A 15,638-nucleotide genomic window follows, 5' to 3' on the forward strand; every position below is an offset into this window, starting at 1 on the left:
TGTCTTTGTGGCTCTTGAATAATTTGTAGATTATTCTGAGAGGCAGGATGGGCTCTTCTGTCTCAAAAGTTTACTGACCCCTGAACAATTAATTCCCAGAGAACCAATACCACCAACTGCGGAAACTCCTGTTGGCAGCACTTTAGAATTCGTATCCAACCAGTCCCAGGAGCTGATGATCATAGGGCACCCGCCTTTTCCAGCTCAGGGAAAAACGGTTCAGAGAGTCACAAAATGCCCCCTCCATCTCTGGGCAAGGGAAGGACAAAACGCCCCTGCAGCTGAAGCTCGCCCTGGACCAGCAACGGATGGCATCCTGTTCTTGTCCGAGAGGGACTCGAGCAGCGTCCAAGCCAGCCGCTCACCAGAGAAAACCACCTGCGGCGGGGCTGTTGACTAGAGTTACACACTTCCTTTCGGTGTAAAGCAACACTAACATCCTTTTTATTTTTAATTCAAACAGTAAGGTAATAAAAGTCACCTTTTAATACCATGGTAGCTAACACTTTCATTATATATATATATAAATCACGAAGTCTTCGTGATCGGTTGTAAACACATAAAGAACAAGAAACAAGGGGCACTGTCATTTACTCCTGGCTCTCCTTTCACTAAGGCACACTGAGCCTGGGTGGGGTACTCACGAGGTCCTCTGGGAGGGCACAAGGGTCCGAGGTCTCGGGCTGCAAGAGAAGAGGAATCTGTGATCTTCAGTCCAACCGTCGCCAAGGGCCGTACACACCACCCTCCACGCCAACTCTCCCGCAGCAAGACAGCCCCTTGCACCGAGTGGGCTGGCAAAGAAACACGTCTCACGAAACGCTGCAGGAGTGAACATGTGGGGAAGCAGGGATTTCCTGATGGAAATACAAATTCCGCCAGCAGTGGCACGCTAAAAAGGCCTGGCCATCTGCTCCCACAGAGAAGCAAGAGAGCGCTGAGGAGCAGTTCCACGCTGGACCTCCTGGGATCAACGTGAGCCAGAGTCCACTCAGTGGCAATGAGTAGGTCTTACCTAACATTTATGCAAAAACAGAAGCAACGAGAGCTGACTCCCAAGCATTTACATCCTTTCCTCTCATGTCACCTAGAAATGTTTCGGAATAAATTTTTAAGATAGTTCTGAGTTACACAGTTTTTCTTTGACAAGTATCAGGCTTTTAAAATATTTTTTTACATTCATAAAAGCTTTTGTTTATTTTTATATAAATGGCAGCCTGCTGTTTCATTTTCATACACTGCTTTAAAAAATACTTTCTTTTTAAGTAGTCTTCCCAGATCAGCAAATAGAAATCTACATAAAGTCTTAAATAGTTACATAACATTCTGTAGTATAGTTTTATTTATTTATTTTATTCGTTACCCTTGACTCTGGGGCTAATATTTCACAGTAGCAGATCAGGTCAAGTGACCATTTTTACAAATGACTTATATATCACATGTCATTTATTGCATGACAAATAACTAGAAAAATAAACCAGAAAACATATGTATCTTAATTTTTAAATACATGCTTAAGTTACATCCCCTATTACGATACTACATTTTATATAAATATATTTTATCATTTTATTGGGGGCTCTTACAGCTCTTATCACAATCCATACATCCATCCATTGTCAAGCACATTTGTACATATGTTGCCCTCAGCATTCTCAAAACATTTGCCTTCTACTTGAGCCCTTGGTATCAGCTCATTCCTCTCCCCCCCACTCCCTTCATTGATAGTTTTATCTTTTTTTTTTTCATATCTTATACTGACCGCTGTCACCCTTCACCCACTTTTCTTTGTCCATCCCTCTGGGAGGGGGTTATATGTAGATCATTGTGATTGGTTTTCCTTTTTTTTTTCTTTCCATGAAGTATTTTAACTTCTGGGATTATGAGTCTAGTATTTCTGGAAGAACTAGAAATACTAGTGACATTTGTGTACATGGTAAACACAGTAGTGCCATTACACATTTTAAAATACTAAGTAGTTGCCAACTTAAACATATAAATATAAAATGATGGCAAATTCCTAATTCAGCAACATAGTCATTCTCTGTTCCTACTCATAGGACCCTGTAGTTTGGTTTGGGGTTTTATAGCATGTTTAGTTATAAACCCTTCTTTTGTGTCTTCTACAGCTCAGAGTTAGCTATACAATCCTATTCTGGCCAATGAGATATTAATAGACATCTACTGTTGGAACTGCCAGGAAATCACCTGTCTCCCCAATAAAAGAGAAATAAACTAGGACACTCCTGCTCTTTCAGTTCTTCTTTTTCTAAGAAGAATAAGGACTCATTATCTGGCAGTCAGCCTTGAGGACCGGGTTGTGCTGAAGGTGACTGTCGTGAGCGTGAGAATAAGGCCAACCTTAGACAACACGGACGCGTCTCCAGCCTCCCTGTAAGGAAGCTCTGTTTTCCATTAAACCATTGGAATTGGGTTGCCATGACATGTGGACCTACATGGTCTTGAGACCACTGTGGCCAATGAAAACCATATACCATGGAAGAGACCAGACCAAAAGCAGGGATGCACATGGTAGACAATGGTGGAGGAGGTGCGGAAAGGAAAACAAAAGGATGAATATAAGGAAGAAAAGGGAAGTGGGGGCATGGGGCACTAATCCACCCAATGGGAGGGTATTGTTTATATCTCCACAGGGAAAGTGGGACTAGACTTCAACCCAGTGTCGCAAGGTGTGAATGCAATATCCCGGCGTGGAGGAGGGAACCAGTGGAGAGGTCTGGGAGGCTGGCCCCAGCACCATAAATTAAGTGGATTCCTGCCCCTCCCCCGAAAAGAATTTGTTCCAAAGGACATTGACTCTGCAGCTCCGGGAGATGGACATAACTGATCAGAGCACACGGAAGCAGATGAAGGGGCAGGAGGAGAGAGTGGAGCACAGCCTGGCCCACCAGGCCATGATGATGATGTTCCTGAGTAGAGCAGCCAGTCCACAGAGAGAACAACATGGCTGGCCCTACTATGAGACATGATGCCCCTCAGTGACTAAGGGCAATACAGGGGACAGCACCGGAGACACAGTGTGGGAATTGCACCTGACCTGATCCCACCACACCAAGGCAAATCACTGGGGGAGTGCAGCGGAACAGCAAGGGAATGGAGTGGCCAGGTCCCCAGCGAATGCTGAAAGTGGACTTTGGGGCCAGGGCGTGGTGCCCCAACAGACTGGACTGGAAAACGCTCCTAAGGGCCAGCAAACGATCCCTGAACTAACTACAAGCTTTTCTCTTGTGAACTGTTTTGTTCTGTTCTTTGTCAGTGGTTTGTTTTTGTTGTTTTGTTGTCTGGTTGTATACTGTTGCTTTGTTTTCCTCTGTCTTGTTTTCGTGCATGTTAGTGACTCCACAGGTCTGTCTGAATAGGACAGGCTGGATGAACTATCTGGAGGAAAAACAACGGGACCGACAGTTCCGGGGGGACTTGGGGTGGGGGGGTAGGGGGGGTAAGGAAGTGGTGTTAACAAACCCAGGGACAAGGGAAAAACATGGGACCCCAAATTGTAGAGAAGGGGGAGTGGCAAGCATGGTGGGAAATGATCAAGGGTAAGGTTGCTTAGAGAAGAGGTATACTCTAGCCCAGGTGGCGATGAAGCATGGTAGTAGGGCAGGAGGAAAGTCAAGGGAGATGGAGGAAAGAGCTAGGAGTCAAAGGGCATTCATGGAGGTCTAGACAAAGACATGTACATGCAAATATATATAGGAGGATGGGGAAATAGATCTATGTGTCTATATTTATAGGTCAAGTATTAAAGTGGCGGAAGGACCTTGGGCCTCTACTCAAACACTCCCTCAATGCATGAATACCTTCTTTTATTAAATTGGAACTCTATGATGCTCACTCTCCCGACACAACGGCTGGAGCCAAAGTGGGTGAACAAGTAAATGTGGTGAAGAAAGCTGATGGTGCCCGGCTATCAAAAGAGATAGTGACTGGGGTCTTAAAGGCTTGAAGATAAACAAGCGGCCATCTAGCTCAGAAGCAACAAAGTCCACATGGAAGAACACACCAGCCTGTGTGATCGAGTGGTCCCGAAGGGATCAGTTATCAGGCATCAAAGAACAAAAAAATCATATCATTGACTGCACACCTCCATGATAGGATAGCTGAAGACAAATGGGTGCATAAGTAAATGTGGTGAAGAAAGCTGATGGTGCCCGGCTATCAAAAGAGATAGTGTCTGGGGTCTTAAAGGATTGAAGGTGAACAAGCGGCCATCAAGCTCAGAAGCAAAAAAGCCCACATGGAAGAAGCACACCGGCCAGTGCGATCACGAGGTGCCAAGGGACCAGGTATAAGGCATCATGCAAAAAAAAAACAACGATATAAATGTGTGTATGTATGCGTATATATGTGTATATGTGTGTGTGTGTATATATATATATATATATATATATATATATATATATATATATATATATATATATATACCATATTAAATGAAGGGGGAAGTGCAGAGTGGAGACCCAAGGCCCAAGTGTCGGCCAATGGAGATCCCCTCATAGAGGCGTTTAGGAGAGGAGATGGGTTAATTAGGTGCGAGGTAGTACCGATGAAGAACACAGCTTTCCCCCAGATCCTGGATGCTTCCTCCCCCCAACTACCATGATCCAAATTCTACCTTGCAGGCCTGGATAGGACAGAGGCTGTACACTGGTACATATGAGGGCTGGAAGTACAGGGAATCCAGGGTGGATGATACCTTCAGGACCAAGGGTGTGAGGGACGATGCTGGGAGAGTGGAGGGTGAGTGGGTTGGAAAGGGGGAACTGATTACAAGGATCCACATGTGACCTCTTCCCTGGGAGAGGGACAGCAGAGAAGGGGGGAAGGGAGACTCCGGATAGGGCAAGATATGACAAAATAACGAGGTATAAATTACCAAGGGCACATGAGGGAAGGGGGAAAGGGGAGGGAGGGGAAAAAAAAAAGAGGACCTGATGCAAGGGGCTTAAGTGGAGAGCAAATGCCTTGAGAATGATTGGGGCAAGGAATGTATGGATGTGCTTTATACAATTGATGTATGTATATGTATGGATGGTGATAAGAGTTGTATGAGTCCCTAATAAAATGTAAAAAAAGAAAAGAGGAGAAAAAAATGATTAGGCAAAGACTGTACAGATGTGCTTTATACAATTGATGTATGTATATGTATGAACTGTGATAAGAATTGTATGAGCCCCTAATAAATTGTTAAAATTAAAAAAAAAAAAAGAAAACCATATACCATGACTGTGTATTTACATGTGGTGCTATCAACAAATCCAGAAGGAAAGCCAGCAGAGAGCCTACCTTAAGAGGAACATTTGGTTTCATACCACACCGGTAAGTCCTTGCTATGTGTGAAGTGAGCTGCATTTCCTTCGTCAGCTGCCTCCACTTCCTGCACTCGGGTTTGGTACACTGAACCTAGAAGGGAAGAAGTGGGGCAAGGTGAGTACGTGACCGCTTCTCTTTTCTATTACTCACTTTACCAGCTTCTCCACATGATGTCGCTCACCCTTTCTAACACTCCTGGATGGTTCTGCTTCCCATGCGCACCATCCATACCCACAATAACCCCCTTTTCCCACTGGGATAAGTTCTAACTGGATGTTAATTACATCAGGCACCATGAGCGAGCGCACAAGGGGACCCAAGTGCTATTGTCACAAAAGTTTACTGATAGGAATCTAAGGGAAGTTTAAAAAAAAAAGTGGGAAAAAAATGGGTGAAATCTGCATAAAAGATTGGTGTTTACCAATTAGCATATATCAATGTTATCTCCTTAGTTTGATAAATCATCATAGGAGCCCTAGTAGGGTAGTGGTTTTCAGGTTGGGCTACGATCCGCATGGTCAGCAGTTTGAAACTACCAGCAGCTCCGGGAGAAAGATGGGGCTTTCCATTCCCACAAAAGAATTACAGTCTCAGAAACCCACAGGTGTGAGATTATAAAGAGAATTTTTCCCAGCTTTGTCTCCCCCAAAGCTTTGGGAGGTGGTCAGATGCTTACAGATATCTGCCCTGGAGGCAGTCAGTCTCCAGACTGCTCTCTGCTGCTAAGGACAATAGACTACTTCTTCCTAAAGGCTTTCGACCATTAGTCTGGTTCCTGTAGGTGGGGTTTGCACCCTACTGATAATAGTTTCTATGGGTATCCAGAGAACAGGTCAAACTGGCTCCTTGACATCCAAACTTAAGCTGCCATCCTGAAGCTAGGATCCAACCAACTTGTCACATGTATGCCCCCAATCCCTCCCCTTCCTATTGCGTGTATGTTCCTAGATTGTCCCCTCTCATTGCTGTATAACCTATAGTGCAACCCCTTCCTGTGACGTATGTCTTGAACACTCCCCCCAGAGGTATATAGGATGGGGTTAATAAAGAGCTCTCTCGGCTCCTCCCTTGACCTCTCCTTGGTTCCCCCTCTCCTCCCATCCTCTCCTCCCCTGTTCACTTTCCCCTGTCCTCCTTCACTTCCCTCTCTCTCCACGTGGAACACCAAGTGGGGCTGAGGTGAGCGTGCTACCATGAAATGTGTCTGACTCCATTATTTCAATATCTCTTCTATCTCTCATGCTCTCGGTGACTTTAATATACATATAACTCAACCAAATTGTGCCGACAAAACCCATGATTAGTGGTGGGCTGGCACCCCTCCTCTAACCACACACTGGGGTCCAGGAGGCCCTATGATTCAGCACTGACTTGATGGCAGCAAGTTTGGTTTAGCTTTGATGCACACGATGAGACATTAGGAAAACGTGGGTGAAGGATATAGAGGAACTTTCTAGATTATCTTTATGAATTTTCGGTAAACTTAAAATTACTCTAAATTTAGAAGTGTTTTTTTATAATAGTTGCATAAAAAAGAAAAAAAAGTCAGTTCTACTTCACACCATATATCAAAGACAGTTCCAACAAGGTGAGGCATTAGGCAGGCACACTACACAGACCTTCAATAAAGACATGCGAGACCAGCTGAAAAGACGCCTAACAACCCTGGCACTGTGAGCTTCAGAAGCTCAGCATAAAGGGGAGAGACGTGCACTGAGTACCAGCCAAGACAGTGAGCTGGGAAAGTGGTGGGAGAAGAGACAAACCAGTGACCCAGCACCTCCACAGGGGAACTCTGGCAAGCAGCAAATGATCCAGACAGGAGTCTAACAACACAAATCTGCACCCATGTCCAGCTGCAACCTCCTGCCGTCCCCATAGCCTCCTCCATCCACCCAGGGACAAGATACGCCGCCACCCCTGCACAACGCCTGCTCTGTTAGAGGCTGGGGCCTGGCCCTCTGAATCCCCTCCCTGTGAGTCATCCTGACGTGAGCCTGCCTCATCAGATCAACAGAACACACAGTGCCACATCCCTGACCAGCCCCAGTAGGCAAGAACTCCTTCTACAACCAGTCCCCCCACCCCCAGCTACTCTGGACCCAAAGGAGTTTCCTGGGCACAAGTATACTGAGGTCAGTCACTCTCAGTCAAATTGAACTACTTCCAGGTCCGGTGCTGTGACCCCAGACAACACCATGGCCACCGAGGACCAGGTATCTCTTCTCTGGGACCTGCCCTTGCCTCGGTTTCTCCTTGCTTTGCTGTCTTCCCTACCCCCACTCCCACCCCTTTTACTTTCTATTCCTGTTTCTTTTCTTTTCTTTTTTAAATGTAGGCTGGGAACAAAGTGAATAGAATAATATTTTCTACCCAGTCATTTTCCCAAGCCTGTTTTAATGTTCCAAAGTTTAATTAACAGAACAGGGACGCTGCCCTGAACTGAACTCAACACTTTGGATCCTTTGTTTCTCTTTTCCGCTAACCTTTTGTCCTTTTCTCTTTACTTTTCTGTCTTTAATATTCACATTTCTTCTCCCCTACCCGACTTAAGTTTCTCTTATGGTTTTTACCTTCCTTGTCCGTTGTTTTTATTTTATTTTCTCTTTTTTTCCTGATGGGTTATTAAATTGTTTTGAAAGTGACGATGGCAACGTTATGTACACGTTTGCTTGATATAATTGATTTATGGATGGTTACAGTATCGGTAAGAGCCCCCCCCTCCAAAATGATTTTTTAAAAAGAGGGGCCCAGAATGAAGTCTGGAGGGCTGAGAGGCACATACCTGGAAAAAGGAGGGACCTTACAGAGGACCAGCCAATGGCAGGCAGCCTACCAAAAGTCAGCCAATGGCAGAAGACCTACCAAAAGCCAGCCAATGGCAGGTGGTCTTCCATTAGGGACTACAAAGTTCTACTCTACATTCCCCAGGGGCCTTCAAGACTAGCTAAGGGCCCTTTGGACTTTCTTCCAAAAGTATCCCCATCCATAAATTCACTCTTTCTGTTCAAATATTAAAAAAGATAAGTTGCCAATCAAGAATCATATACTCAGCAAAATTCTCCCCCAACTACAATGGCAAAATCAGGACATTTCCAGATAACTAGAATATTAATAAAATTTGTAAAAACCTGACTAACTTTACAAGAAATACTAAAGGGAATGCTTTGCAGAGTACCAGAAATGGTAAGCAACTACTTGAGATGCACGTGACAATACCACTCAGAAATCAACCCAGGTACAGAAGTCTTACAAGGATGACACACCTACAAGACAAAAAAGAAGAGACCAGAGCTATCATTTGAAATAGACCCAATCACAGAGCAGTCAGAGGGAATCGTGTAGTTAGTTATAATTGGCGAGGGTGTCAAGTTTGGCTTCTGGGCAAGGCAGTACAGAAGAGCGAAGTTTGCAACCAGTGATGGAGGTAGAGGAAGACACTGGGAGACCGAAAGTTAAAGGCGGCAGAGGCAAATACTGCTAGATACACAATCCTGCAATAATGAGGACGTACAAACATCTGCAGAGACAGACACTTGGCGGAAGAGAGAGGCGAAGAGAATACACACAAAACATACAGGCCTGACGAGACAGTCGTACATAGGCATTTACCCTTGCTGCAAATATATCCACGAATGGGAGCAACGTTTCAACATGACGCAACACCTTGAGGGGCGAGCCTCAGGGCTCAGAACCATCATCTTGAGAGGCACCAAGGTCAACCACCACAACATAGTCCACCACGACAGTGTTCTGCATTCTACTTTGATGATCAGCAACAAAGGTTTTTAAAATCTAATGAGCATCTACTGGTCTCTCCCTGTACAGGGATTCATGGAAAACAGCTAGTCTAATGGACTAAATGACCATGCAAGCATGAGTCTCCACAGCCAGAAGAAAGAGACGGTGCCCCACTACCACTACCAATTGCTCTGAAGAGGATTACATTAGAAGATCTTGGCTAGAGTGGGAGAAAAATGTGGAATCGAACTTAAAATTAACAAAGAGACCAAGCTTAATGGTCAAATACAGACTGGTAGGATTCCCAAGATGAGGCATACATCCCTTAGACCAATGGTTCTCAATCTTCCTAATGCCACGACCCTTTAATACAGTTCCTCATGCTGTGGTGACCCCCCAACCATAAAATTACTTTCATTGCTACTTCATAACTGTCATTTCGCTACTGTTATGAACTGTAATGTAAATATCTGATATGCAAGATATATTTTCATTGTTAGAAATGGAACATATTAAAGCATACTGATTCATCACAAAACAGTATGTAATTACAAATAAATGAAATTTTGTCTTGAAGCATGGTGTAGCATGGGTAACAGTCTTACTGTAACAACAGCAAACTACATTGCTACGTTTTGTGACAGTATGCATAAAAAGCCAACGTCAAAGCAAACCCTGAGCTAGCTTCTTTCTCACCAGATCAGCATATCTACATGTGGGCAGACCCGCCTGGAGACTGACAAGGGAGCGGTGTCTCAGTTCCTAAGACCATCAGAAATTAAGTGTTTTCCAATGGTCTTAGATGACCCCTGTGAAAGGGTCATTCAACTCCCCAAAGGGGTCGCGACCCACAGGTTGAGAACCGCTGCCTTAGACTAATCAATCAATCACTTATAATCAAGGGGAGAATTTATTCACAAAGTTCACAAGGGTCAGACGAGAAGGGGGCATTGAAAAAGTAAATACAAGGGATGTTACCTTGTGGAGATTGTCGTCAGTGACCTGAAACACAATCTGTATGAACTACTGAATGGGTAAGCTTTCACCAATTCACCATAATTTTTTTAAGCAGGCTCTGGTGCTTTATTAGAATCCAGAACCAAGAATTCTTAAAACTCATTAATATTTACCATTACAAAAAAATTAAAAGTAAAACCTAAAAGACTTTAACTTACACAACATCCAAAGAAGATATACAAAAGGCCACCGAGCACGTGAAAAGATGATTAATTTCATTACTCATTACGGAAATGCCAATCAAAACCACAGTAGGAAACCACTTCACACCCACCAGAAGTTAGAATAAAAAACCCAGTAAATAACTAATGTCGTGAGACTGTGGAGAAACTCAGCCCTGATCATGGGAATGCAAAACTGCTACCTTGTTGTAGGAAACTGTCTGGTAATTGTTACAGATTGGACGAGTACCCCTAGAATGCATATAGCAGAGCCCATCCCCTAAACCTGAAATTAGAATCCCGTTTGGGAAAGGGTTGTCTTTGTTATGTTAATGATTGAGGGTTAGGAGGGTGTGTCTTGAGTCAATCACACTGGGATTACAAAAGAGATTAAACAAACTCAAACTCCAAAAAAAAAAACGAAAATCCCTGCCACCGAGTTGATGCTGACTCATAGAGAAGAACTGGCCCTGTGGGTTTCCAAGACCTTAACTCTTAAAGGGAGTAAAAGTGTCATCTTTCTCCTGAGGAGCTGCTGACATTGTGGTGAGCTGAGGACTAACCACTGTGGCACCAGGGCTAGGGAACCAAGGAGCAGCAGCTATAGAGACAAGGGCCTCCCTCTGGAGCTGAGAGAAAGCTTTCCCCTAGAATCTTACCTGAACAGCCTTCTGGCCTCTGAAACTGGGAGAAAATTCCTGCTAAAGTCATCCACTTGTGGTATTTCCATTATAGATAGATCACTAAAGACAGCAGTCCTTCAAAAGCTAACTATACCATGGCAATGTGACCCCTCCTTCCACTACTCAGTATATACTAAAATAACCAAAAACAAGTATTCAAACAAATGCTTGTACATAAATATTCACACCAGCAATAATTACACCGACCAAAAGGTCAAAACAACCCAAATTTCCAATGGATGAATGCATTAAAATATTTTAAAATATATACGTATATAAATTATCAATTAAGAAAACAATTATTAAAATATGATATCCAAAGTACGATCTCAAATCTAATTAGGATTTATAGTTAAAGCATAAAATTGTGTTTACACTTACACAATAAAAACATGAACAAGGCATGTATCGGGTTGGATTGATCATCACTAATGGAGATGAGTCTTTAGTGTCTTTATTACACCATGCAAAAATAGCTAAGTTTTCTATTCATTAAAAAAAAACCCACGAAATGGCTGGACAATCATACAAAGGGCATAAAATGTAATGAGTTTTGAAAAGTTCTGGACCTCCATTCCTACCACTTGGGGTGGACACGGCAAAAGCTGTACAGCGCCTGGAAAGGATCCCTCTCCTTACCCAGTAGGGGAGTTGCTGGTCCGCCATGAATGCCTTGGGACTGGGTTCCGTTTTGCCATTGCTAGTCCATATCTTTTTCCATGTAGTGTATTTGTCATATCCATCTTTATGGCTGAAACAGTACAAATCCGTCACATGTAGAAGGCTGGCTCGTCAATCTTATGTGAAGGAACTAACTCGTCACAGTAGAAAACCAGGATGAACTCTGACCCAGGGGACCCCGTGGGTGTCACAGAGCTGTACACCACAGCCTTGCCAATACGGTCATATTTTCGCATCAGGTCACCGAGCCTTTCTTCGAAGACACCTCTGGAAGGATCTGAACCACCAACCTCTGCGTCAGCAGCTTGGGACCCCTAACTGTTTGCAGCACCCAGGACCTCTAGCCACAATGAGAGGAGGAAGGTGTTTTGACAATACCCATAGACCAGACAGACTGGCATGGTGCACTCTATATCAGTCTCAGGTAGCTCAAGGCAGTAAGAAGGATGCGGTGCACTTCCCAGCCGTCAGTGCCCTCCCCATATCTTTGCGTGGAGCCTCCCACGTATCATCGCGGAGTCACTACAGCTCCTGGACACTTCAGAACTTGCAGCTGAAGAGCATCTGTCCCATGACCGACTGCTTTTGAGCCAGGTGAGCAAACCGTAGCATCACAGGTTCAGTAAGCCCAGCAGCCCCACCTCCCTCCGCCGCAGGAACCTCCGTCAGGGAACAAACCTTCTGTAGTAATGGTCAAAGCACTCATTACAGAAATGCTCGCCGCAGGAGAGATGATACCATCGAGAGGTGTAGCCGTTCTTGGCACATCTGAAAACAAGAGTACGTTGCTTTGGTAATGAAAAAACAAAAACATTTATCAGCCATTTCCTATTAGACTCTTAACAACCTTTCGCCGGCAAGCAGGAATACAGAATAGATGACCGACACTTCCTGGTATCTGGTGACACAGGAACCTAACCTAATGGCACATCGGAGAGCCTGGGGCTTAGGTAGCCCGCAGGGAGCAATGGCAGATCTTTACACCAGAGCACACTGGCTCTCACCGCCAAGCTGCCCTCAACGGTGCCACGTGAACAGTGAACGCTGGAATCTAGCCCACCCCTGAACTGAGCAGGCAGGAAATCTGCCCAGCTGAAATCTAACCAACATATGGGCAACAGAGAAGACAGAGGCTGTCAAAGAGGCAGTCATAAACTACGTGAAAATAATGCTAGTGGGAACATTCCCACCTTGCATCCAAAACATCCTGGCGGCTTGTGTTTGCCAAGTGTAGTGACTCTTCATCCCTAACGCAAGATTTCTTCCCCCTCTGGAAGGTCATAGGTCATACTGGTGCGAGTCCAATAAAAATGGCGAGACGGCAATTGCCTACATACTGCCATTGAGGCCTGCACTGGCATGTCGAGGGAAAACACACATGGAGGAAAGCAGGCACCGGTCGGTCTCTACTGCGTGCTCCTGGACTCTGTCCCCTACATTACCATCCCAAGCCCTGCTCTACCTCCAACCCCAGGAGCTGTACAGTGACAGCTGGCCAGACTGAGGTCCTTGTGTTGGCCACCAAACATACCTGATTGGGGTGTGATTGCTCCCACTGAGCTAAGTACAACAGACAGAGGGCGTGGTGTGCACAAAATGTTCAGGAAACCCTGACCTGCAGTATTTTATCTACCTGTCTGCAGGAGAACTGTCTTTGGGGATGAAGTTTCCATAAAGAATGCTCTCTGGGCAAGCACAGACAGCAAAGACACGCCACCAGGACGAACCTCTCAGAAGCACTCGCGAAGCACACAGGACACGCGGCGGTACAGCCAGCCTTTTCACATTTCCTGTACTTCTTCTCTGACCCGCCCTCTTCATCATCGTCGGTGGCCTCCGGAGCCTTCTTCTTTGCCTGGGGAAGAAGCAGCTGAGGTCACGGCCCCAGGAGGCCAGGGTGAGAGCCCCTACATAGAGGAAGTTGTTCTTAACAAGAACTTCAACATCCGGGTTTCCCCAGAGCAATTCCTTGGAGGCTGCCCTGAGCCAACCTTTCCCTAAATTGTTAAAGAGAAAAAAAAAAAAGAACTAGGTCTCTAATTAGAGAATTAAAACTCGTGTGGGCACTTCTAGGAAAGGGCTACAAGCCTCAGAACAAACAGAAGTCCCTATCAAAATTCTCTTTATGTCGTGCAGGGTTAGTTCTAGCCTGTCCGTATTGCAAACAAACGGGGGGTGGGGGTACCTACAAATTTCTACAAACTATACGATCCAAAAATGTTTTTTAAATGGCAGCAGATAGTCTTCCAACAGCTAAATTATAGGCTAAAGGTAATTGTCACTTAAAACTATAAATTGGAAATTAAACTGTTGTACAACTGATCGATATATTTAAACCACTGATGGCATGTGATTTATATATATCAATAAACACTGCTATTTTTAAAAAGCAAGCAATAATAATTGAATTATGATTTCCAAGCCAAGCCTCAGCCTCATACCTGGAAGCAACCACTTGGTCACAAATTCTCTAAACTTTCCCTGAAGATCCACCTTCCATACCTTTACATTTACAGTGCCCTCTGCCAGGTGGGCGATTTTCAACAATATTCTGTGACACCACAACATATTTGACTGACTGGAATAAATTTCTCCACTGGAACATGGGGGCCCCCACACCTGGCACTTTCCTTTCTAATGCTTCAGCCACCACCTCAGTAACTTTGTGTGCTCAAACAGGGTGCGCCGAATACACAAATAAATCCTACCTGCCTACCGGAGCTCCTCAACGGAAGGCTATCAGGAGAATGATCCACAGACGCCCTTTTCTTTGACCTTCCTCTTGAGGTTGCCATGGTATCTGATAACCTGCCAAAACACAAACAAAAACACAGAAAAGCAACAACCATGAATGATCAACTATTAGCTAGCATCTGCTGATACCTTTACTGGCATCTCTGTCTGATGTAGTACTGGGAGATAAGAGTCTCTTCCAGTTGGAAGGCACTGTAAAATATAATGGGGAAGAACTGCCACCTCAAAGTACAGTTAGCCTTAATGATGTGAAAGGAGTGAAGCTCCTGAGACCTTCATTTGTTCATGGGACGCAAGTGAAAATGAGAAGAAACTAGTTGTCGGAAGGTAGAACATACAAAGTAGGAATCCAGGAGAACTGGAAATCGTCAAAAATGAAATGGAACACATAAAGATCAATATGCTGGGCACTAGTGAGCTGAGATGAATTCAAAAGTGAATTTTTGGATGAGATAATCATATGGTGTTCTATGCCAGGAACCACACCTTGAAAACGATGATGGTGCACTCATTGTCAGAAAGACCATCTCACGGCCTGTCATGAAGTATCTTCCTGTCTGTGATAGATGCTTCCCATATGCCCACAAGGAATGCCAATTAATACTACTATTTATATATATGCGCCACCTACTAAAGCTGAATAAACTGAAGAATGCGATCAACTTAGGCAGCCTGAAATTGATCAAACACGATTCAAGGATAATCACTGGTGATTGAAATGCAAAAGCTGGAAACAAAGACAGACTGGTCGTTGGAAAATATGGCCTTGGGGAGAGCAAGGATGTTGGACATCACAAGGGAATATGGCAAGAACAATGATGTATGTACTACAAAAACATTTTTCAGCAATATACCGTATATACTCGTGTATACGCTGAGTTTTTCAGCACAGTTTTAATGCAGTTTATTGTGGTAAAATTAGGTGCCTCGGCTGATATTCGGGTCATCGTACTCTCAAATATATACAGTATACACGCCCTCGCCAGATGGAATACTCAACAAGCTATTTGACTACATCTGTGGGGAGAGACTATGGACAAGTTCAGTGTGAGCAGCCAGGACAGGACTAGGGGTTGACTGTCATAAAACAGACCATCAATTGCTCACATGCAAGTTCAGGTTGGAGATGAAGGAACTAAAACAAGACCTTTAGAGCCAGGATGTGGCCTTTGAGTACATCCCATCTGATTTGGAGAAGAGATCTGTCACACTGGATCCCAGTGACAAAACACCACCAGATGAGCTGTGTCACGGCCTCGAGAACACT

General features: G+C 44.4%; 1 protein-coding gene and 1 non-coding gene across 6 annotated transcripts in view; both read right to left on the bottom strand.

The window, feature by feature from the left end:
- The window catches only part of KDM1B (lysine demethylase 1B), a 59,601-nt gene that overhangs the window by 34,549 nt on the left and 9,414 nt on the right, over positions 1 to 15,638 (bottom strand). For 3 of the 5 annotated variants that reach the window (XM_075533432.1, XM_075533433.1, XM_075533426.1), the window contains exons 3-8: positions 14,326 to 14,425; positions 13,345 to 13,487; positions 12,296 to 12,385; positions 11,576 to 11,687; positions 5,308 to 5,424; positions 645 to 683 (exon numbers count right to left, since the gene is read on the bottom strand). In XM_075533432.1, the coding sequence (XP_075389547.1) occupies positions 645 to 683; positions 5,308 to 5,424; positions 11,576 to 11,687; positions 12,296 to 12,385; positions 13,345 to 13,487; positions 14,326 to 14,412 (588 nt within the window). In that variant the 5' untranslated portion in view covers positions 14,413 to 14,425. The remainder of the gene's footprint in view (positions 1 to 644; positions 684 to 5,307; positions 5,425 to 11,575; positions 11,688 to 12,295; positions 12,386 to 13,344; positions 13,488 to 14,325; positions 14,426 to 15,638) is intronic. The other 2 variants (XM_075533436.1, XM_075533435.1) reach the window with 1 other exon arrangement.
- Positions 7,665 to 7,796, bottom strand: LOC142437674 (small nucleolar RNA SNORA36 family). The gene has a single exon (XR_012782213.1). It is a non-coding gene; the product is annotated as a small nucleolar RNA SNORA36 family (small nucleolar RNA).

This window comes from Tenrec ecaudatus, chromosome 1, assembly GCF_050624435.1.
Source record: "Tenrec ecaudatus isolate mTenEca1 chromosome 1, mTenEca1.hap1, whole genome shotgun sequence".
NCBI classification, from domain to species: domain Eukaryota; kingdom Metazoa; phylum Chordata; class Mammalia; order Afrosoricida; family Tenrecidae; genus Tenrec; species Tenrec ecaudatus.